Source organism: Simochromis diagramma, unplaced genomic scaffold, assembly GCF_900408965.1.
Source record: "Simochromis diagramma unplaced genomic scaffold, fSimDia1.1 OVJJ01000685.1, whole genome shotgun sequence".
Taxonomy (NCBI): Eukaryota; Metazoa; Chordata; class Actinopteri; order Cichliformes; family Cichlidae; genus Simochromis; species Simochromis diagramma.
The window spans coordinates 17355368-17378946 of record NW_024387477.1 but is presented as its reverse complement, the minus strand read 5'-3'; the positions used below and the strand labels follow the sequence as shown (position 1 = coordinate 17378946).

The 23579-nt window shown below is 39.0% G+C and overlaps 1 protein-coding gene across 2 annotated transcripts in view; it reads right to left on the bottom strand.

Moving 5' to 3' along the window:
- Positions 1-1291: 1291 nt before the first annotated feature.
- Positions 1292-23579, bottom strand: part of glra4a (glycine receptor, alpha 4a) — a 49611-nt gene continuing 27323 nt past the window's right edge. The window contains exons 5-10 of one of the 2 annotated variants that reach the window (XM_040016053.1): positions 20392-20474; positions 15922-16059; positions 15456-15670; positions 13980-14135; positions 11962-12072; positions 1292-7943 (exon numbers count right to left, since the gene is read on the bottom strand). In XM_040016053.1, coding sequence (XP_039871987.1) covers positions 7650-7943; positions 11962-12072; positions 13980-14135; positions 15456-15670; positions 15922-16059; positions 20392-20474 — 997 coding nt within the window. In that variant the 3' untranslated portion in view covers positions 1292-7649. The remainder of the gene's footprint in view (positions 7944-11961; positions 12073-13979; positions 14136-15455; positions 15671-15921; positions 16060-20391; positions 20475-23579) is intronic. The other variant, XM_040016052.1, reaches the window with a different exon arrangement.

The following is a 23579-nucleotide window of genomic DNA, read 5'->3' as shown; positions in this document are numbered from 1 at the left end:
GCATTTCTCTGTATGCATGCTGTTATGCTTGTCTACAAAATAAATGAATTAGAAACACTGGCATACAAAATCAAAGTATCAAAGTCTCTGGTGTTCAGCGACTTTGACTATGAGTCACAGAAATAGAAGCAATAAAAGGAATGACCATTCCTTAAGAACAGCGAATGACTGTGTAAGTCTCTTTTGCTCTTTATTTTTTATCTCTTTGGTGAGAAGCCAAAGAGACATTTAGCGGTCTTAACACACACTCACGCACACACGAAGGCACGTGCGTGTGCTCACACATGCACCGTCTCACAGGAAAATAATTATTTTCCCTCTTAGTTCACCACTCTGAGCCAAACACCTCCAACTCTGATTTGTGTCAGAGCAGCAGCAGCGGAAAAAGGACGCGAACTGTCTCCCTCCCCTACTCTCTTGGGCATTAATGACAGTGACAGTCGTGTCTGTTAGACAGGGGAGAGAAGGAGGTGGAGAAAATCCTCTGTTCGCTTGCACAGCAGCAGGAGAGGTGGAACGGAGGCAGAGACGCAGGTGTCAGGCCCTGGGTTGGTGGGTACTTACTGACTTTTTCTTTGCATTTAGTTTATCTTAATAAGGCAATGTGAAACACGAACAAGATGCGAGGATCATAATTATAAACTTGTTTTAAGTTATGGAAAATGGGATTAAGTATGTAAAAGAACCAATATCTCAATGCAATGTTTGTTTTTTTGTGAAAAATGAGCTAATTTGTTCTCTGTGGACTACACAGAGTTAGTCCTTTGAATAAACAGGAAAGATTTCCAGAGGAAAGCACTCTGCCTGTAGGTTTAAACACGTCTGCACTGGCTTCGTGTTCCAGACCTGGGCTGGGGTTGAATAATCGATTTAGCTTTGAAAGGTTTCTAACTGAGTGAACTGACCCAGGGGTGTCTACATGGCACCCAAAACATGAGCTAGTCAAATTTTCTAAATACTAATGAGAAAAAGTTCTTTGGTGCTTCCTTTATTACATCGTTTATTTATTACATTTATTACATCAGGATACACCAGACCATCCTTTTTTAAAAAGGAAAGGAGATCATCCCATAATTACTTTGTAAACCTACACAGTTTTTTTTAGTGTTTTTGTATTAATCACATGGTGTTTACATGTATTGAAATGTAAATATAAACTTAAATGGCCAAAACTCATAATCATAATCATAAATAATAAGTAACATAAGTGATGCAGATCATGTAAATATTAATATTGTCTTTTCAATTTTGGACAATAATATACAATGTGCTGTGAACCCTTAAAAGACAGTATCTGTTTCTCCTTGTATATATACACATAATGCTGCTGTAATACAATGTAATTCTTATGAAACTGTTGCCTTAAAATGGAAAAATATATCTGAAAAAAACTGTAAAAAGTTATAATAACATGATCAAAGCAAATTTTCAGATGTTGAATTAAAAGACAAGAGTCGACATTGTGCTTTATTTAACAGACACTGACACTACAAAGCCAGTTTGCCTTAGTTGTGTTTAAGGTTGTTTTATCGTTAGTTTAATTTAACTGTTGTCAGACACTGAAAGCCTTAATAAAGGTTAGAGTTATGTTGGATCATCTATCCAGTTTGATGAAAAACTATGATGGCACGGGATTACAAACTTATCTCAGTGTGGCAAACATTTAATCTCCCTTTGTGAGTCATATGCATTCCCCTTTCCAACCTTCATGATTAAGTGCTATATGACGTACATAAGGGCATTTAGATCCTCTAACCACTGTTTGATTTTAAACTACCTGCATAAGTGTGAGGAGCCACATTAACAATTAGCTGACACCAAGACACAGACTGAGGGGAAGGACTTGACTATTTATTCACGTGAGGTGATCAGGGAAGTGGAACTAGCTGGTGACACAAGTGAAAGCAATTATACAGGTGAAGACAGTCAGTCAAAATCAGACAGGGGAGAAAGCACTACTGAAACAAGAGACTAGCAAATAACCAATAAAATAAAACAGGAAATGAGTAACAGCCATAACTGAAACAAGGAAATGCAGAAACAAGTACTGAGATGTAAACCAAGTAGGTTTGAAAATATATATATCTTTGACCCCGACCTCTTAGCATTAGGCACATTTCTAGGTTTAATAGTCCTAAAACTGTCTGTTCTCTTCCCCCTGGTCTCCTTTTATCAAATGTACATGTCCTTATGTCCTTGTGCCCCTGTCTTAATCCTGGTTACTTTTCTGGCATAAATCTTTCTGGCATTGCACAGATGACATACTTTATATGCAATACATTGCATTACATGTATTACTACTGTAATATGCAGAGGAACTGGCATCATTCCTAATTCAATCTTCAACTAAACTCTCCCCAGGAGTTTTAAAATCTTTTAAAGTGAAGTAATTCTGTGGTTGACATCATTTCAGTTGGTACCTATTCTCTCTACAGAGGGACGGGGAAGTGACTAATTCCTTGTTTCTCCTGTTCACACACAAAGACTGTGCAGTGTGCATATACATCTATAAGCATTATCCATGTAAACCTTGAGCTGCAGTCTTCCCAGCTGTGGGGCTTCTCTCAGATGTTGGAATTACAGAAATGTAGAAGCACAGCAAGGGATTAGTGGAAATGAAACCACATGGGATTTCTTGTATAAGTATACACAGTGAGGAGTTTTTCAGTGCTGCTTGAAATATAGTTTTTTTTGTCTTTTGCAGTGTTCTTGAAGAAATATTTTCTTGTCTCAGGTTGGAGGAATGGTTTAAAATGAGCAGACTGGATGTCTATCTGTCTGTATTTGAAAGATCCAGCTGACGCATCAATCATGGCTACATCTAGTGTCGAGTCATATAACCGGGGTGGACTCCAGCTTCACGTGTTTGCCTGGCTATCTAGCTAATATTAAAAGGCTGTCTGCTAGGCATGTTTTTTGAATGTGCAAAAATGTCAGGGTATTGATGAATGTCTGAACGTTGTTGTTGCAAGAAGAACAGCAGAAAAGGTTGTTGATGGGTTTGTCTATTGAATTATTTACTAAAGCTTCAGCACTGTGTCCAGTGCCTTTTCACAGCTTTCTAAACTTACAGCAGTTAGTTTCAAGAATTTGGCTGCAAACTCTTCATTAACAAAAGACATGACCTGTTTTTTGGTGTATCGAGCTGTGGAAGTAGTGGCTCCTAAAAAAGCTACAAAGCTCTGGTGCAAAAAAGGTATTTTTTTCTCATGGAAGTCTTCTTTACCTTACAATATAAAAGGAACATGAAACATTTTTTGTGATGATTTGGCACTATATAAGTAAAATTGAGTATCATGTTATATTGACTGAAAGGAAGTTACTGTGTCTAGACTTGGAGATGATAAACTCACTGTTTATTTTATCTCTCTTTTAGCCGTTTTCCATATATCATATTTCTTGAGTACCTGCTGTGGATTTTCAGGAGATCTGAAGCACTATTTCCAAAGGATGGGGCATTTCACAAAACAGAAAAAGCACAGGATTTGAAATTAAACCTTCCCTTGAAGTGTTTGTCAGGGGGATTTTGATTGCACTACTACTCAAAGAATAATGAATACGTATACACTGAAAAGCCCACTGGGCACCAAATAGTCACATAGATCCAGCTGCATGTGTGTCATTGTGTAATGGATCATCAGTAGAGGAAAGACAGGATATTTGCATGAAACCATTGTACCACCTACATAGTACTGAATTCACAAGTGTGCCTATGGGGGAAGAAAAAGGTGTATTTAAAGTGCAAGGACATCTCTATCCAAATGCTGGGTGACATTCACAAGATTTGCAGCCATAATGTTGTGTGGAACCAGCAGTTTCCTCTGTTTACTCTCATATATTTAAAGGTGACACGTGTAGCATTGTCTCACCAATGCATCACTGTCAAAAGAAGGCAATATTTTCCCCTTAGATGCTATATTTCTTTATCTAGCATTCTGCTATGAAGGTTCTTATACAAGCAGGGGTATATTTGTGTGATGAATGCTTGGTAACAGTGATCTAACTCATGAGCTCTGATTAAAATTATATCATCTATCTATGCTACACTAGGTTTATTTTTGATGGTTCCTAAAGCATTTTTTCCAATTAGATAAACAGCAGTTTGCTCAACTGATCTAAGACATTTTTAATGAGGACCTGAAGAGAAGAGCCAACGACTAAAGGCACGTACAATTTTGTCTGCAGAGAACAGGTGAAATGCTTATACTATGAGAGAAGAGTATTGATTGCAGGTCTTAGGTTGCACTCTTCAGTTTTAGCTCTGGCACTACTGACATTCAGTGAAAATGGGGAGGGGGGGGGAAGCTGTTAATCACTCCCAAGGGAGACAGTAAAGGCATACCTCGAACATGATGACCAGCAGCTCCATCAAACGCATATTCCTTTCTCCCGTGCTCACTGTATGTTTATTCATACACAATCACATGGCTTAAAGTCATGTGTGTCATTTGTCAGCATTGAGCATTCCCTGGAGAAGGCCTTCAAATAAACAGCCACACATAGCACATGACTGGATGCATGTAAATCCGGTTGGAACAATGAATATTTTATGTTTTCATTTGGGTCCGTTCTTCCGTTGGGACTAATTTATAAATCAGTTGGTTTAATGGCTTTGGTTTTCTTTTTGGTGACTTGTGGCAGTGCATGGGTTAATGGGTTTTTATTAAAGTCATCGCACTCTTGGGAATTTGTGTGTAATGAAAGTTAGGGTGCAAATCCAGCCAGCATAGCAAAGATCTTGCTTTATTGGAATACATCAGTCTTCCTCTGTCCTCAAAATAATGCACATTTTGAGCGGACATGCTGTTTTCCCGAAGAGGCAGTAGAGCATAATGTGCCAGAAATCACTGGGCCTATTTTGCGTGTGTCAGTCAATTGAAGATTTAGAAAAGCTTCTTATTTTGTAACAAATATGCTGTTTCCCCCCCTCGGAGTCAAAACGATTCCATCTCTGACTTACAATGAAAGGAGGCTACGCTGTGCGATACTATTTGTTTCGGATGTGAGAAATTTTGGTTAGTGTTTTGAGTTTCAAAATGTAATTTGACCTTTTGTTGTGTGGGCATCAACAATGTAAAATCTGAATGTCTGTATTGAGAAATTGGTTTTCGGTTCTGCAAACTGGCTATGTTTGTTGTTTTTGCAGCCAGGAACACTGAAATTTACACAGATCTACATTAGAATGCAACTAGATCTGGTTTTTGACGAGACGAAACAGAGCATATTTGGACTGGAAATTGCAAAAGGAAACAACAGCCATATGGGTACAATGCACAAACTTTCTTCAGTCTTCCTTATTTATTAGTTTTGTTTCCTTAGACTGTTAAAACACTGGATTTTTACTCACCAAAAGTACAGCACAAATTTCCTACCATATTATTATTTGTCAGAAAACCTCATTAAAATGGTCCAAAAGGAATCAACAGCACAGCACACACAGTGGAAACTACAGGCAATGACAGCAACCTACAACCTGCAGTTGCAAGGTGGTTTTAAGTGCAGCTCAGTATACCTCAGGATATTCTATTTCAGGTTAGCCACTGTTAACAACTGCTCACTAACCAGCCACAGAATAGACACTTTTCTCTACCTCAATCCTCGGTGTTCATACTTTGTTTAAATGCAATGTTCTGCTGTTGGAGCTTTCTTCTACGAGCATAGCCCTGCATGGCAACTGCACTCATCAATGGCAACAGTCTCTAACTAGGAGGAAAACACACCTTACATCACACAAAAAACTTCTCAAGAGTGCCTAAAGTTACAAGAAGATGGGCCGAACCGTAGAAATTACAAACTCCCCAGATGCCAGTCTGATTGAATGAGCCATAGTAAACTCCCACAGTCCAAACCCTCCTAGCTTACCCAAGGGATCCACTACAAACACCCACAACCACCATGGATTAAACCGATGAGATGTAAAGTGTCAATTTGTGACTTTTGTTTAAATAGAGTTAGACATGGGAAGGATTCTAATCTCAATTAACTAGAGGCAAAAAAGCAAATCAGCTTATTTCCCCAAATTTCCTCAAACTAATGTCCTAAAGGCTTCAGATTAAAGGGAAATGCATTAGCCATGGCATGCAACAGTCAACACTTTTGACATTTGCATGCCCTTGAAGACTGTTTTAGAAATTTAAGCTGTCACAAGCAAGTATGAAGGACTTCAAGGTACGTGTCCTTCAAGCTGAGGCAAAGAGTCCAACGTGTAAATGCTTTTTACATTTATATAACAGTAGCTCCTTATTTAAGCCTTTCATCCAGTACGTTAGAGTTTGATTCCAAAAATGGCAACATATAGGATAATATTTAACCCAGTAAAGTTTAAAGCACAAAACCCTCCAGAACCCTATTGATATAAGAGCAGGCAGATGAAACACACACATACAATAAAGGATTCTCACACACGCATTTCCATTACCAGGGGAACCATACAATACAGAGGAGTTGATTAGGATTGCCAACAAAAGGACAGTAGGCTCTGGCTGCCTCTCTGAATTCATTGTCATTAGCAGTGGAACACCAAGCCCTTTTCAAACTCATTAGTTGATAAAACAACCCTCCGATTTCCCATTAAAAAACCCATTCGTCCTCCCTCACTGGCGATGCTCTCCCTCTACTGCATCCCTGAATTTCCACACCTTCCAAACCACTCCTGAGGATAGCAGCCCTTATGCAAACTTTCAGTGAGTTCCTGCAAGATTTATTATGCAAGTGACATGTTATCACAAATCAAACTCCAACAATCTTAATGTCAATTTAAGATTTTGCATCTGTAACATTTGTAATAATTCTTTATTCAGAACCTTTTTTAAATTTCTTTCCACTTGGGGTTTCAGAGCTGATGGCTGCTATTAAATGAATGCAACAGAAAAGTAATTGTGTGTGATTCAGCTGTTCTGTGACTGATTTCTTTGACTACATTGTCCCTCCACCCCCCAAAACGAATCATTTGAATACCAAGGTTAAAGAGAAGCAGAATCATTTCTGTTTTCCTGGCAGAATAACAATTTATTTAATTTATTTAAATTTAGACAAAAGGAAATACATATTTGTGCTTTGTGCAGTATAATGAACAGCTTTGTTATATACACTTTTATACACCATTATATATAATCTCTTGTTACAGATACTTAAACTGAATGATCATCACGTACTGAATAGTCAGAAATATCAAAGACCCCCTTCCCCTCCCCGCCCGTACTGTTTGCACCCATTTGTTAAAGTTGTTTAAAAAAAATATTTTCAAAAACATTCATTCAAAGCTGGGTAGTGTCAAAATTCAAGTCAGAATGTCTTGTTCAGCCAGGACCAACTTCGCTGAAATCATTTATCCATCTTTTGAAGCAAAGGTCATGAACCCAAAAGTACCGTTAGTGTCTCGTCTCTGCTGTAATCCAGGCAAATCAATCCAAGACGGAAATGCACACAACAGCCAGAAACCACGCAGCATAATCTAGTTTCTCTTGACTGCTCTATGTCCAAGATCCTGAAGACGCACCTGAGCACAACATTTTTATTTTTAGCAGTGGTTCTGAGAAGCAGATGTGCCTTTTGACACGGTTCCTCACTGTAATGTAGATTGACAGGCAGTTTTGGTTTCGAGAAAACAAACAAACAAACAAACAAACAACAACATCCCAGACTGTGTTTTACAAATTTGCATGGATGTCTTCATGTCGCAGCACTTTATAGGTGACCCAGTAGAAGATGTTAAATATGAGAAAGCTCAGGGGGAAAACGGCTCTGGATATGGTGTCAATTCGTTTGGCTCGGTCCACGAAACGCTTGTGAAGCACTTCTCCATCAAACATGGTAATTGGAGGTGGTGGTGGGGTGAACACGCTGGCTCCTTCCACAGCAGTGCCATCCTTGGTCTGCAGGCAGTGACCCAGGCCATAACCCCGGAAGTAAAAACCGCGGCTCTCCCTCACCAGTTCCTCCTCCTGTGGAGTCAAGCAGGGAAAAACAGATTGGCCTCTCGCTGTCAACATGGATTAGCATACAGCTTTCCACATTTCCGCTCAGAGGCTTATTCTTAAATGCGTCTGTGGTGTAGTAGCACAAAAGGGCGGCGCAGTGTAAGAATGAGATCACCCAAACAACAATAGCAAAAAAAAGAAAAAGAAAAGGTTATGTTTCTAAAATGTTCTGTCAAATTCCTGACATTTGTTTTTTTTTTTAATAAAATAGCTTAAACAGAAGAAAAAAAATGATTGAAAACCTTGAGATTGAAAACGGTGATGATTTGTCACCAAGTGTATAACACCAGCCTAAGTTTAGGAGAACTACATTTAAGAGAAACAGAAGTCAAAACTCAAGCAAACTTACAATACATACATAAAACTGTATTGAAAAGCAACATTGTTACATTAGATTCAGAGCTGAAAAAACATCAACTTCTGTTTCTCTAAAAACTAAATAAGTAGTGATTTTTCAAAAACTAGAAAAATTCAGCAGACAGGGAAAGGGGGAAAAAAAAACCACGTCTGGGTTGAGGGTTGAAACTCATCTGAAAGCACAAATAAACGGTAGCAGTTTACTTTGTAGTGCTTCTGCTGCCACAGTTATATCAGCATCAGCATAGGTAGCAGACAGTCAGTAGAGATAACTGCTAGCAATATGAAATGGGCAGGTACAAAGTCCAACTCCTTTCAACTCTGAGGTGAGCTACCAATGGGAGCAAAGAACACCGGTACCTGAAGGCTTTTACACACCAAGTGCACTGTGAAAAAAAACGACACAAAATTCTTCGGGCTTCTTCAGATGTGACCTCGTAGTGTAACGTATATAAACACAGCAAGTGTTCCATCGTAGCGGAAAACGTAGACCGCAAAAAAGTCTGCATCAAGTGATCGTAAGCTGGTCCTGGTTTTTTTTTAAAACAACGAAAGGAAGAAATAGAGATTCTGGGTTCATCCCAGTCTCAAGAGAAGGGTTTGATCCAGAGTTGAAGCTGTATCATGTTTCATACATATTTCAGGAAGTCAGTGGGGCAGTTTGAGCTCTTGTTGGCAGAATTGGGAACATCTGAGGAGGCAGAGAAACGATACCAAAGAGCCAATTGACCCGGATCAGCGTCTGGCTGTGGGTTGGAGGTAAACCAGTATTATTTCAGTATTTCCGTATCATCATATATTCAATATCAGTGTATGTTTTAAGCTCCAAGTGCAATTGCTGCCAAATGCAGTGGTTAAACTGGTCAGATGGGTTTATTTTCATGAAATGAAAAGAAAAAAAAAAATCAAGCTTGATCTGAAAAAATAAATGTTGCAAATTTGTCCAGTGAAATTATGCATCTGGTGTGTGAGAGCTGTAACATGTGACCACTTGCACAGTTAGTCCACTCTAGGGTGATAGACTGAGCCCACAATACTGCCAGAAATATGATATTTTCATATTAAATCATGCATTTGGATTTGATGATGATACTGGGAACAGAGAGAAGAACTTGGGTCCATAGGCTGACTATCAAAAATGTGACTTCTTCCAGATTATCCTAAGAGCTTCAAAATTTGCCTGGCGTATCCCTGAAGATGTTGAGTTTAAAGTAGATTAAAAGTATCTATAACGATCTACTTCATTCAAACAACCAAAGAAGTGAAAATGAGGGCATCTTCTTTTTGTCACTCTGAAAATAATAACCCCCATCTATCCCCTTTTCAAAGTTACAGAATGACAGACCTTTCAGAATGTTAATAAAATGGCTCAAAATATTAATAAAGTCATGATCTGGCATTATGCTTTGATGAATGGCTATGCACTTTTTTTTTTTTTTTAAACAGTTATTGAGACACTGTTCCCGCCCTTTGAAGAGAATATTAATAGACATGCAGCTTAACTCTGACAGCCCTCTGACACTTTGAGAGATTCACTTTAGCAGGGGAAAGTGAAGATGTGGGATCTAAATTGGATGATTAGTAGTCAGTGTGAAGGGCCCTGAAAGCTCTGATCCCCGTGTCCCGCCTCTCTCTGTTTCTCTCTCACTGACCCCGGCAGCTCTCTGGTTCTCTGCTGAATGTCGTTTCTCAGTACTGTACAGATTTGGCAGAAAGATACTAAGAGTGCACATCTAAGTATACTAACTTACTGTAAACTTACACCTTGCGACCAACTTTCTGCTGCTGCACTGGTAAACTGCACTATGCAACAGGTGGATAGGGAATACACTGCTATTCTAGCACAGCTTAATTATCCCTCTGCCACCTTAAACGATACAGAACATCATGTGCTAAAGTCTAATGGTGCATTTCTCTAAAGATAATAGGCGCTCATCTCTGCTCTGTACTCTCCGCAGCAGCTATACTGGCATAACTTCAACTGAACCCGCTCTGATTACCACATTGTGCTCTGTGGAGAGTAAAGTTATTGTCTAAAAACACAAATGATCAGAACAGACGAGCTATTTTTTTCCTGCTTTAGTAAAATTTCATGTGTTTCATGATCTTTAATTACATCGGTTAGTCAGTTTACCAGTGAATAACTATGCTTACTCACTGGTACAGAATTAGTTAGATCATTAACATCATTGAATATAAAATGTGCATCTGAGTAAGGACTAATCTTTCAAACTATTACAATGGAAATACATTTTCAGTGTTATATGTCATCACTGAGCTGGGATTGGACAAGCGAAAGAAAATGGATGAGTCAATGGATGGACTGTATCACTGAAAGAAGAGTGTCCAGAAAATATGTAGGACACAGCTGAAAGGTTGCAATGACTGGCAGTGATTGTTCTGCCACTGCACCAGAAACAGATGATTCTGTAGTAAACAAACAAATAAAAATAAAAATAAATCACTGGGGGGTTCAGAATTTTTGAAAACCACTATCAGTGAACCAAATAAAACATGAGAAGAAACAACGTTTAAAAACAAAATCCAGGGTATGTCCAAATGTACACGGGTACTTTTGAAAATGAAGCTTTTTTCCATGTGTTTGGGCCTTCGTCCACACGTAAATGGCGTTTTGAGATTTTTAAAAACTCCTGCCAGGACGGAGAGTTTTGAAAACTCACGCAACGTCAAAGGTGTGCGCCTTTTTTGACGTCATGCTGTGCGCCACGTAATTGTGTACACGAGATAAATTTCTACAATAGACTACATACTGTTGCTGTTTATCTTACTATATGCAGCTTTTACACGCTTACATATACACACGCAGTTACTGTCTCTCCATTTAGTAAAGACCAAAGACTGCTTCTATGTGCCATCTGCGTTTACTCTTTCCCGTCCAGGCTTCTAGACTTCTGATTGGCCAAGATTTCTACATGGTTAGGATTATGTCGGCACCTGTTGCTTTAGCCCCAGACAGACCATCACCTGACCAAGACCAGACCAGACCAAGCTCAATCAAAACTGAAATGAGGCAAAGTGAATAACTGCATTGTGGTCTGACAAATAAAGTCGAATATTCTCTGGACATCATGAAGCCGTGGTTTCAGCTTGTTATCAATACACAATTCAAAAGTTTACATCTGTGACTGTACCGGGGTCCATATCTAATAGCTTCCTCCTCTGTGAAGGCACTATTAATGCTGAATCATATTGAATGACACATTTCAAGTTTTAGAGAACATGTACTACCACCCAGATGATATATTTATCCAGAAAGTAGTTGAAGTTTGTTCAGCAAGACATTATTAAACCACATTCCACATATAATACAACAGCATGGCTTCTCCTTCGACAAGGAAAGAATACCTGGAGCCTGAAAACAGGTTACACACCGGGGAAGAATAAAGGGCAAAGTGCAAAGATTTCCACAGCTAAAGGTCAAAGGGACATGCCTATAGAAACAAGATGAGATCAGCACAAGTTGGGTTTAATTCAGGAAAAGAGGTCAGGAATTCACGTTTAAGGTGAAAGTTGCTCTACACAATTTGAAAAAGTGGATGCATGGACAAAAATAGGGTTGGGAAGGTCAGGGTTGACACAGGGTTAGATTTTTTACTCCTTTTACCCTGGCGCAAGCGCTGCAGTGCTGATTGAGACTCCTGTAGGTTGAGTTGTTACCAGGGATGTCACTGGCTTTTCGCAACGACTCAACGCTCCCAGGCTGACTAGCAGATACCTCCATTGGAAAGGATGGTAGACAAACAGAGATAGCAGTTACTGACCATTTCATTTTTTATGATTAAAAAATTAGATTTGAAGGCATTTACCTTATATTTTTGATTTGTTTTGAGTATTAGAGATAAATTTAAAAATAAATCATGTTCATATTATATACACAAACTTTAGGTCCAAATAACAAACTCAAGTAGATGTTCTTAGCTTTTAATTAAAGAGATACTGTGAGTGTAGATGTTAGTGAAAAGAAACGGCTTTGAAGACAAAAAAAGAATCCTCAGGGAGCCGGTTCAAGTTATTTTTGTAAAGACTATAAATGGAAGTACAAATCCATGTATTTATTTTTACACATTTGATCGCTGTGGGTATGCACAGTATACAGCAGCTGGTTGAAATCTCGCCTCTCATTGATTAAGCCTCAGTCAGTCTGGGATTTGTTTGCCTTAGACTCGCAACATCTCTCTGCTACAACTACAGGGCCGGGCGTCAATATCCCTCAGATGTATAGTTTGTGCCCTCCGACTCCTCTGTGGGAGCAATTGTCCAACTGATGTGAACAGGGGAAGTCCTTTTCTCTACAGACCATTATTCTCCATCTCTCCTCTTTTCTCTCTGCTGTGCAGGAAGCAAGCTGTCCTGCAAATCTGCTGGACTCTCCTGCATTTACAGGGAACACTGCCACAGGTCTGGGAGGCTGCCTAGACTTGGAGGTGTTTAATGGGATTTTCAAAATGTCCTGTTTGTTTCTCTTGAGACAAACATCTCTGTCTTACCACTCTTTAAAGACTTTTATTTGTCAACTTACAAGCTGTCATCTCTAACAACTGCTATTCAGGATATGGATTCAGTTTAGGAGATATATTTTTGGATGAAAGAATATGCCAGGACCAAAAACCAAAAGATACCACTTACTGAGGCGTACTTTCCAGAGGGTTGGTGTTGCAACTTTTAGACTGATCACTATTAATAAACACAAATTCAAGCGTTCCAGGTAAATAAGAAACTTTTAATAAGAACAAACCAAACTGCTAAGTTGTTGCTAAGATGCTCTATCACAGTTTTACCCTTTTAATTCAAATGGACAGCCTAATAATGGGAGTTATGCCTATTTATCTTCTGCACATACAATGTGAACATGCTTGTGCCCCTTTAATAGCAACTTACCAACTATAGCTGCAAACTTTATTGTGTGATAGAAAATTATAAATACATGGAGTTCAGTGTTTCACTGACATTTAGAGTGTACCTGCAGGCTGGTTGGCTTATTGGAAAGTGCCCATAGGTCATTTACATGTCTACCTGTTGGAATAGGTTTGTTTTAGTGTTAAAAAAAAAAATAGATGATATTCTTATATTGTACATTGTTGGTAAAAGTCAACTCTTAGCTGTGCTCAGTAAAATTACTCAAAAACTACCGAGACCAGTTTCACAAAATTTGATGAAAAAATAGAGCAAGGACGAAGAAAGAACCTGAATTTCTGTGAAATTGCAGTAGTTACTGGATGGCTACACGAATCAGTATAGCCTTTTCATATCTGTCATAACAGTCAAATTTAGAGTAATTCAGTGCCACGAGGTTGGTAAGAAGCCTGTTGCTCTGCATCAAAAGTAGTGGCAGAGGTAAAAGATCACAAGATCTTCTAACAGGTCACTGCTCACGAGCTGAACTGAAGAGACTGGATCTTCCTTATTTAATGTGACAGCCAGCTGTAGCGTGTTGACGCTGTCAGCTCCTGGACCTACAGCATCGCACAACAACAAGAGGCAAAATTCATTGCTAAATAGGATGACGAGGACTCGAGAGTCTTCTTTCTTCATCCATGCTTTTCAGAATCTACTAGATTGTGACACTGAATACAAGTGTGTATGTTTTTCTTTCTGGTAGCAGTGTGTGTTTGCATCATTTACACTTACTATTCTCTGCTGCCGCTGCTTTTTCCTCAGCCTGATGAACTCCTTGTGTTGCCTTGAGACGAAGTTAACTGCTGCATACTCCAGAAGGGCAGCAAACACAAACAAAAGGCACACTGCCATCCAGATGTCAATGGCCTTCACATAAGACACCTGGAAAAGGACAAGGTCACAGTGTAATCAATAGCCAATCAATAAGGCTGATGGATAATTTCGTGGGTTGTTCACAGGCTCTGGGCTATAATGACATACATCTTTGGGATGGCCTAGAATTCAAATGAGTCAGTGGGTTGTGGGCTGTTGACACATAGCCATGAGGCAGGTCACAGCTAAGGCTTGGGGAGTCCCCTGGCCGTGTCATTCATGAGAGAAGATATGTCACACCACATCAGCAGCACCAACCGAGCAGGCACTCACTCAACTGAGCAGCATTTAACTGACTGTTACAGATACATACAGAGAAGCAAGGAAAAACAGAGAAGGATTGACAAACATTTTCTTTTAAATGACTCCCTGTGGCTCAGGAGGTGGAGCGGGTCGTCACAGAATAAGCTGCTGTAATGTTATTGTGAATAGGTAAATGTGGCTTGAATAGTCAAAAGACTAAAAATGTGCAGTATAGATGTCAGTCCATTTACCACATAAAGACAAAATAAAGATTTTTCTTCATTTCCATTGACTTCACTTTGGCGGGCACAGCCAGTACAACTTTGTAGGAGTAATAACAGGATGAGACAAAATGCTGATTTCCGTCAGACTCTCACTGAAGTGTCTCAGGAATTCAGTACATGCACAGTTTAATTCAGCTCAAATCTGGGACAAACTGCAGTCATCGAATAGATAAGTGCCGATTAAGGTTGTGTATAGATCTGAAATGGCTGACATCGTGTGTCTGATGCTTTTCTTGTGATAGTCACAAGGTCTTCGCATTAAATCTATACTCATACAGAACCAATTACACGTAAAACGTCTTTTACAGACATTGATTCTCTGCTGCTATATCTCATGAAACATTTGATTTGTCTTGTCAGGTAATATCAGCAAAGTTAATGGTTTTTGTAAATCCTGCATCACTTTTATGTCTGAAAATGTCAGAAGAGTGTACAATTTTCACACTCAGTTCACAATGCCATTTATTACATATGTTTCACTTGGTCAATGACCTTTTTCTGGAGCTGATAGCGTTATGTAATCCTATTTCTTCTCATACTTTAAGTTTTTGGACAAATCTGGGAATATTATTAGTTTCAAAAACTGTTCATTTGTTTCCGAGGATAATATTTCAGGTCCTGTGGCAGAAAAGTTACTTCTTTGCACTCTGCTGACATTTTAGATGTGATTTATTCCATCTCAGATCTTCTAATTTTAAAAGCAACATGCTAAATCCAGCAGACTGATGTTTATTTTAAACTTCACCTGAATTTTAACAATTTTCCAGGGCTGTAGGTTTCTAAATGGTAGTGTAGGACTCACCTTGGGCAAAGAGGCTCTTGAGCCGGAGCTCTGTGTGGTCATTGTAAGTACTGTGGTGATGCCCAGACCAACTCTGGCTGGTGCAGCATCCATGTTTATCCAGAAAGAGACCCATGAGAGGATAACAATGAGAAGGGAAGGGATGTACATCTGGATTAAGTAGTAACCCATCTGACGTTCCAGGTGGAACTTCACCTCAATGCAGGTGAACTGACCTGCAGAAAGATGGTATAAGACAAAAGACTGCCTGTTTTGCTTTACTTGTTTTTCATGTTTTTGTGTCATGACCTGAAATATAAATACAGTAAGAAACAAGTTTGTCTTTTAAAATGTCATTTTTCTTGAAGGCTACTAGACTTCATGCAATCAGAATTATGCAGGGTGTACTGGAATAAGATGTGGCTTACTGCGACATGCAAAAAAAAGTCTTGTAACATGGGTAACTTGGTGGTTACACTTATTGCACCTGTGTTGTAGTGCTTAGTGCAGTAGCCCAAATCCTTCTCTTCTTTTAGCACAAACTGAGGGAGGGTGAGATCATCGGCCACCTGAACGGGGTTCTCAGACAGCCACTCAAAGATTAAGTCATTCATCGTGTAACCAACTGTGAAAGGAAACCAAGGGGCACAAAAAGGAGAGAACAGACACAAATGGTGAGAAACGTGCTCTTCCAATTACAACTTAGTCTCTTCTACTCGTTCTAAACAAATCCCTCCTTGTTTCTGTGTTTTTCCCTTGCACCTTCCCTGATATTTGAGCCATTTAGCTGATATATACCCCACTATTTTCACATCATGCATTTTCCTACACTACTGCATATTTTGAAAAAAAATGCATGCAGCTGCTAATGTACGTCACTTCGCACACTCAGTATTGAACATGCAATACCTAAAAAGAGACAAAGTTCCATAAAACTATAACAAAAATACCAAGTTACCACTGACTATCTGCCAAACTGCACCAGTACAACAGCACTTTACAGAGTTATGGATAGCACTCTTCACAAAATACAAGATGTAGTGAAAAACAAGGCTGCACATTATTTAGTCGTTCAGAGACGAGAAGTGCAGAAGTTTACAAAAAAAAAGTCTGTGTTGTTTAACTCAGATAACCTGCTTCAGCAGCTATTGAATATTCTCGTTATCACTGCCGTTATTCCTCCTCCTTAACCCAATTTTTCAAGGGGATCGTGCTACCACGGTATAAAATCCGTGCATGAGAAAACATTAGAAACCTTGGCTAATGAGACTTGGAGAGAGGCAGAATGAAACTTGCAAGGCTGTGGTGATGTAATGCTCCTCTCCCCATCTGTCCAGCTACCAGCTACCCTCTGCCATCCTGTTTGTCACAGTAAAGGTCACATCATACTGCACAGCAACAGTTGTGTTGTTGTGGTTGTTTGAAGGTTACAGACTAAGGAGGCGACACGAGGAGCATATCTGCCTGAGAAACTCGGAGAAACTGGTGCCAACACACCGTTAACGCACAAACTACAACATAGAATACGACTGCCACGCAGTTTAGAGAAGCACTGAGATGTAAACACTTGGGATAAGTCAACAACTGTTTTTCTTGAAACACAAATACATTCACATGTTGATTTGCATCATTTTTTAAAAGGGTTACACTCCTCACAGCTGCGTGATTACAGGTGTATTAAAAATGCATGCTGCATGCAACAACAGCAAGGAGTTCCTCGCACATCTAAATAATACTGATGTCTACTGGGACCCTTTAGGGCCTGAATTACAAAAGACATCAATTATTCACGATGTTACATCCAATCCCACACCACCAGTCTGAAAAACACCACCACTAAAACACGCTTCTGTCATTCACAAGGAGAAGTCACTGTCATTCAGACATCCTGCTACAACAACCAAGGGGAATACCAATGCTTTCCTGAGATAATGAGATGCTTTTCTGTTCTGTTCCTCTGCCAGACGGAGCTAACAGACGTCAAAACGCAACTGACACAGCTTTCAAGGTGCAATAAAAATGGAATTCATGAGCCAGCATGTCTGGAATATCTCAGCAAGGTAGAGTAATGAGCATTAGTCACATGCCATCTCTTTTTTCATGTTAGAAAGTCTTTCACCTAATGAAAGTTACAGTTATGCTTCACACTTCCTGTTTTAGTCTTGGCTTTCACTAATAGACTAACTTCCAAGTAGATTTGGGGTTACTGAACATTAACGGCTCGTGGCAAAGCAAACTAGTATAAGCTGCATATATGAGGCTTTGAAGTGTCAGAATAAGGCAGAATCCTATGGTTGGCTCTGTTTATATATCTGTATAAGCCCGTGGCCTTGGCTCTCTAAACCTCAGAAGATAAACTCCTCCCCCATTATTCTCCTCTCTCACGCTCTCATGCTGAGCAGATGGTGTTGCGAGAGCTCTAGTAGTGACAGCAAAACCCATAATGTCCTCTTAACATTAAGCTCAAGCCAAGGTGATCGCACCCTTGGGTGGTGTACACTAGCAGCATCCTCAGTAGGCCTTTAATCATAAATGATTACCTCTCCTCTAATGGCAGTGTGATGTGATACAGTAACCCCCAGACCTAACACACATACACGCACATATAGACAGACACTGCCACATCAGGCACACATCTGTTTACCCGAGCGTCTCCTCTTCTTGCACTTCTGAAGGGTGAAATGTCTTTATATTTTATTAGATTTAAAAAAAAAAAACTCAGCTTGTCCCTCTGCTTCTTGATTATTACCGAGTCAGGTACAAATCCAGATAGCGGTTAAAACTTTAAACTAAACTTATTTGGATAAAAGCTGAATCTTTGGAAGGCTCTGTCTATTTCACCCTTTGCCAAAGTTGAATTCTTTTGTCCCTGTGAAGGGAAATTGGGTCACCCCTAGGCACAGAGGGTGGGTCACATATAATAAAAGGGACACAAAATTAAAGTTTTATTATTTATATCCTGGAAATTGGTTTCATGAGGGCAGATACTATCTCTGCTAAAGGCAAAGGAAGTCTGATAGAGGAGAATACTCTTCCTACTCGGTTTTATCAGTGCATAACATTTTAATAGGTTTCAAATATGTTTTCTACGTTTTTTCCAAACTCTCTGGTTTTAATAAATGCGGAGAAAATGTGGTGCCTTGGTCCAAACCTTTGAAACTGTCCACTCCACTGAGCTGACTGATTTGTCTGGCACTGTGACGTGAAAAAGTAGCTTCTCTGTCAAACATTCAGTCCAATGAGCACCAAAAAACAGGACTAAAGATTAGCCAGTGTCACTGGCGGCATCAATGCTGATGCCAAGCAGTTGTCAAGCTGTGCAAATGAGGAATCAGTCTGTTTTGCATTTGTGCTGCTGAAATTGACATGATCCCCTCAAGAGTATTTTACATAGATGGTATGCATTCTATACAAGGGGTAACATCGCAGTTTGATTTTGCTTTGGTCTGCTCTGCAAAACCAATATGTTTGCACGACTGCACTTCAGTGTCAACCTAAAATTGTGATAGCTTCAGACAAAGAGGTTAGTCTCTAAAGAGTGATGAGGGGAAAATCAAATCCTCTCTCCCACTGAAATGTTCAGGAGTGGAGACTCTGTCAGACTAAAGACAGAAACAAAGTGTAAGAAGCTGACAATTCTGCCATGTTTCATGTAAGAAAATGTGAATGATTCAAGGGGGGAAAAGTTCATTTTATTTTTCCCTTGTCTGAGATTGCAGCAGCAACATAGCTGGGGTTTTCCACTCGTCCCTTTGCCCAGCAAAGTTTTCAGTTCCTCCCGAGGGATCCTCAGATATTCCCAGGCCAGATACGACATACTCCTTTAAGTGAGTTTCAGGCCTTACACTGGGGTCTGCACTCAGCAGATGTAAGCAGAAAAATCCCCCCCCCCCCAAAAAAAAGATGCCTAGGAGGGATCCTAACTAGATGCCCAAACCAACTTAATTGACACCTTTTGGCAATTGTGGTATAAAATGACAGCTGCTATCAGTAGAAAGTCAGTAACTGACTAATATAGTTAGCTTCACCAAGTGGATAAAAATACTACTGTTGTTGACCTAATGTCAGTCAACATCTGCCTCTATAGTTGCCTAACTTCCACAGCTTAAAAGGTTTTGAAATGGCATGTTTGCTCTTAAAACGGGAACAAGAATGAGGCTGTTTTCGGTAAAAGCAATTGTATTTCATAGAAAAGCTTTACCTGATAGTGTAAAGTTCCCCACATCCTAATCTACAGGACAAAAAAAGCAAACATCGGTCTATACAACACAGCGTGACTTTTGATCACTGTCACAGGATTTTTACCTACGAGACAGCGGTTCTTATACTAATTCTACAAATGCTGGTTATGGTTTGGGTTAATATAGACCCTTTTGCACTGTTAGATGTTTTGCTATTTGAAAACCCTTAAGATAAACTTCTAGAAAGTACAAAGCTATGTCATCACAGCAACATGACCGGTCAGTTGTAACAGTGTCCAGGAAGCAACATTAATTATGGTGATATAGGAACAACACGGCAATATCAGATTGTGGATGGATTAAGTACAATTGGATCCCTGACTGCAAGACTGCACCCAGCTTGAGGAACCTATTTCGCACACATATGCTGGCACATTAGCATCTTTCTCAATCAAGCTCAGTTTCACCTTTGCAGTCGTAGTTTAATAAATATTTAATGTCCGTTACTGCTGTTAAGCAATATGTGGACAATTGCTCCTTCTGTGAAATAGCACGGACAATGGTCATCACCAGCTTGAGTAACAATCATATTAGCAATATCGATTAGAAACATGGAAAAACGTATGAAGCAATTACAAAACGTCATGCTCACACAAACCTGTAGGTTTGGCATACAGCAAGGCAAATGTAGAAAAGGGCAAAATGCAGAAAATAAGAAACCAAAGGAGGATAAAAGAGAAGTGAAACAAAAGGAAGAGGAGGAAATGAAAACTCACAGCTTTCAAGCTGCATGGTACAGGTCTGAATGTCCATTGGGAAATTCTTCAAGTCCATAGGGCAAGACAGGGTAAGAGTCAGCCTGAGATAGAAAAAACAGATTGGAAAAGAGAAATAGGACGTAGAGGATGTCAGAGGGCACGACAGAGCTCGAGGAAAAGACACGAAGCATAAGAAGAAACGATCGATTACAACATTTTTAAAAAGTGGCTTTATCAGCGTCGGCTGCTTTGTTTTGCAATTTATGAGTCTGTATGAAAATGTTCAATAAAAAGTAATCGAATAAATAAAAATAATAAACAGGGATCTTTTTTTCAAAAAGAGTAGATTGGAAAACAGCTTGAATTTGTCTGCCATTTGATCGCTCACTCACTCACCACAGTAATAGAGAAGTAATTGGTGCAGGCATCCCGACTTTTATTTGTTGTTTTGATGCATTAAGCCTTCAAGGATTCTTAGAGAAGAGAGAGAGAGCTATTTGGGAGTCTGTCTGGAGGAAAGCTCTGTAATTACCTGCTGTAATGCATTGCCCAGAGGCGAGACAAGAGCCGGCAGCAATATACACTCAGGCACCCATTTGCAACTGTGTTATGATGACAATATCTCTTTCACCAGCAGAAGAACAAACTACAAATACTCCACTGGTTGACTCGCTGCCTAAATTGTGTCATGCACTTAGAGGGAACAAAGATGTTTGATGCATAATTACCGAGCATAGTTTGCAAGCAAACCTAAGAGATGCAGTAAATCAGTGGAATGAGGAGGTGATCATCTGTATTTGCAATACTGTGAGTCTGTTTTCAATGGATGATGTCAATGTTTATGCCTCTCCCTCTTCCTAAAGAAGTTTTTCTTCTCAGTAAAATAGTAATTTCATGATGGGAAAATCAACAACAAAACATATAAACATAAATATCACTGCACAACATAATAACTTAACGCAAACAGACTTTTGTGATTAAATGTTTTCTATTGTGTACATTTTATCAGCGTTTTAATTACAAACATGTTTAAAGCTTTAAAATGGGAACTCGGCACACACGAGCACGGAGTAAAACTACATCTACTCCTCCCGTGCAATCGTTTATTAAGTCGGCTGCAAATTTCCCATCTGGCGCAGAGCGTCATTAAACAAAATCGCATCAAAGACTCCGTCACACACTTGCCACTTGACATGTTTGCACCCTATTAATAGTTTGGTGACCTCCAGTGCGCATAGACATGCACTGGTTGGGTGGAAAGATGCAGTAAGATGAGTGTAACTGGCATTTCAGCAATCTGCTATATTTTAGTTAAGAAGTCATGTCAAATCAAATCAAATCAAATCACTTTTATTGTCACATCACATGTGCAGGTACATTGGTACAGCACATGTGAGTGAAATTCTTGTGTGCGAGCTTCACAAGCAACAGAGTTGTGCAAAATACAATAATGTAAACAAGCAAAATACAAGAATGGCTACATCTGAAACTAATAAATATATGTACAATATATAATAGTATATGCTTGATGTTGTTTGTATGTTTGAGTGGGATTTATTTTCCATTTCTCTGCTAGCACCAGACTGGGGAGCAATTTTTTTTTTTTTGGGGGGTGGGGGGCATCTTCACTGAATTTAGCAGAAATGGAGTGTCCAAGTTGAATAATGATTTGCTGATGCATAGGGCTGTGCGATATGACCAAAATCTCATATCCCGATATAAGACATCTATCGTCCGATAACGATATAAATCACAAAAATGTAACATTTTCTGTAAATTCTGTGAATCTCGACTTGCCTGAAGTGTTCTCAGCTGTGCGTCATGTAGCTGGAGTCGAGTGTTTTAACCGATGCATGAAACGATACATTTTTAGACATAAGTTGTAACGGCCGCCGTTTTCTTTGTGAGTATTTATTACACGGCGTGCTGCGGGGAAAAGCCTGTTCTAACGTTTGAGTCTAAGTTTTAGTTTTTAGCACCTGGCGGCTCTTTTTTACTTCTCATCTGTAAATACTCTGCATACTCTTTTATGTGATTCAATTTATTTTGAAAAGTCTCAACAGGATCTTGAACTTTATTGTGAAAGGTTTATGTGGAACATAAACAAGCGGACACGCGATGGTGTTACCGTCATTGTTGCTAACGACAACGCATAAAAACAGTCGCTTGTCCGTCTGTAGTGTGGTTTTATTACATATAAGAGAAAGAGAGAACTTTGAGAAATTAATATAGCCACTACAGTGACCATCAGAACCATGAGAAAATATTGCCGTAAACAGTTTATTTTGCGACACCAAGAAACAAACGATAGCGTAAAATGAAACGACAGACGTTTTTATATCGTCATCCGATATATATCGTTATATCGAACAGCCCTACTGATGCATATATATAGTTTGAGTTTAATGCCTCGATTAAAAAAAAAGAAAAAAAAGACGCTGTTTAAAATGTAAACCAAAAGAAAATACAACAATTTTCAAAACTCATAATCCCAGATCTTTGTCACAGCAGCGCAAAGGAAACCTATTCAGTGTTTGAACTGAATCTAAGAAACAGTTTCAGTCCACCAATCTGCAAAAAACTGAGTCTACAAATTCTCTACAATTTCAGAATAATGTTTCTCTGCGTAAAATTGTGAAGGCTGCAAATATCTAATCATCTACAGCACATAATATCAAGAAAAAGAGTCCAAGAATCTGCATGACATGACCCTGTCTCACCTCTGAGATGTGCTGCTGCCAAAAAATTTAAAATGAGCTACACTTTTCTTTAAATAGTACATTTTCTCACTTTAAACATTTGATATGCTTACCATGTTCTTTATTGTGAATAAAATATGGGTTTTTGAGATTTGCAAATCAATACATTTTCTTTTCATTTACATTTTACACAGCATTTCAACACTTTCTGAATTTGGTTTGGAATATATTGTATGTACAGTAATGTTGTATATAAAGCCTAAAGAGGACAGAACAAAATCTGAAGTAAAATAGAAAGTCTCAAGCTCAAACTGAATAGAAATAAATGGACTTCACACATAAATAATTCCCTCTTTAGGGGGTTTATGGTTAGAAATGGGCAAAAAAAATTCTACAGGTCAGACTCTCACTCACAAATCCAAACCTACTAGAGACTGAAATTTAATAAATTCATGTTGTTAAAAAATAAATTAAAGTGTTTTCTAAACATATAACTAGATAACCCAG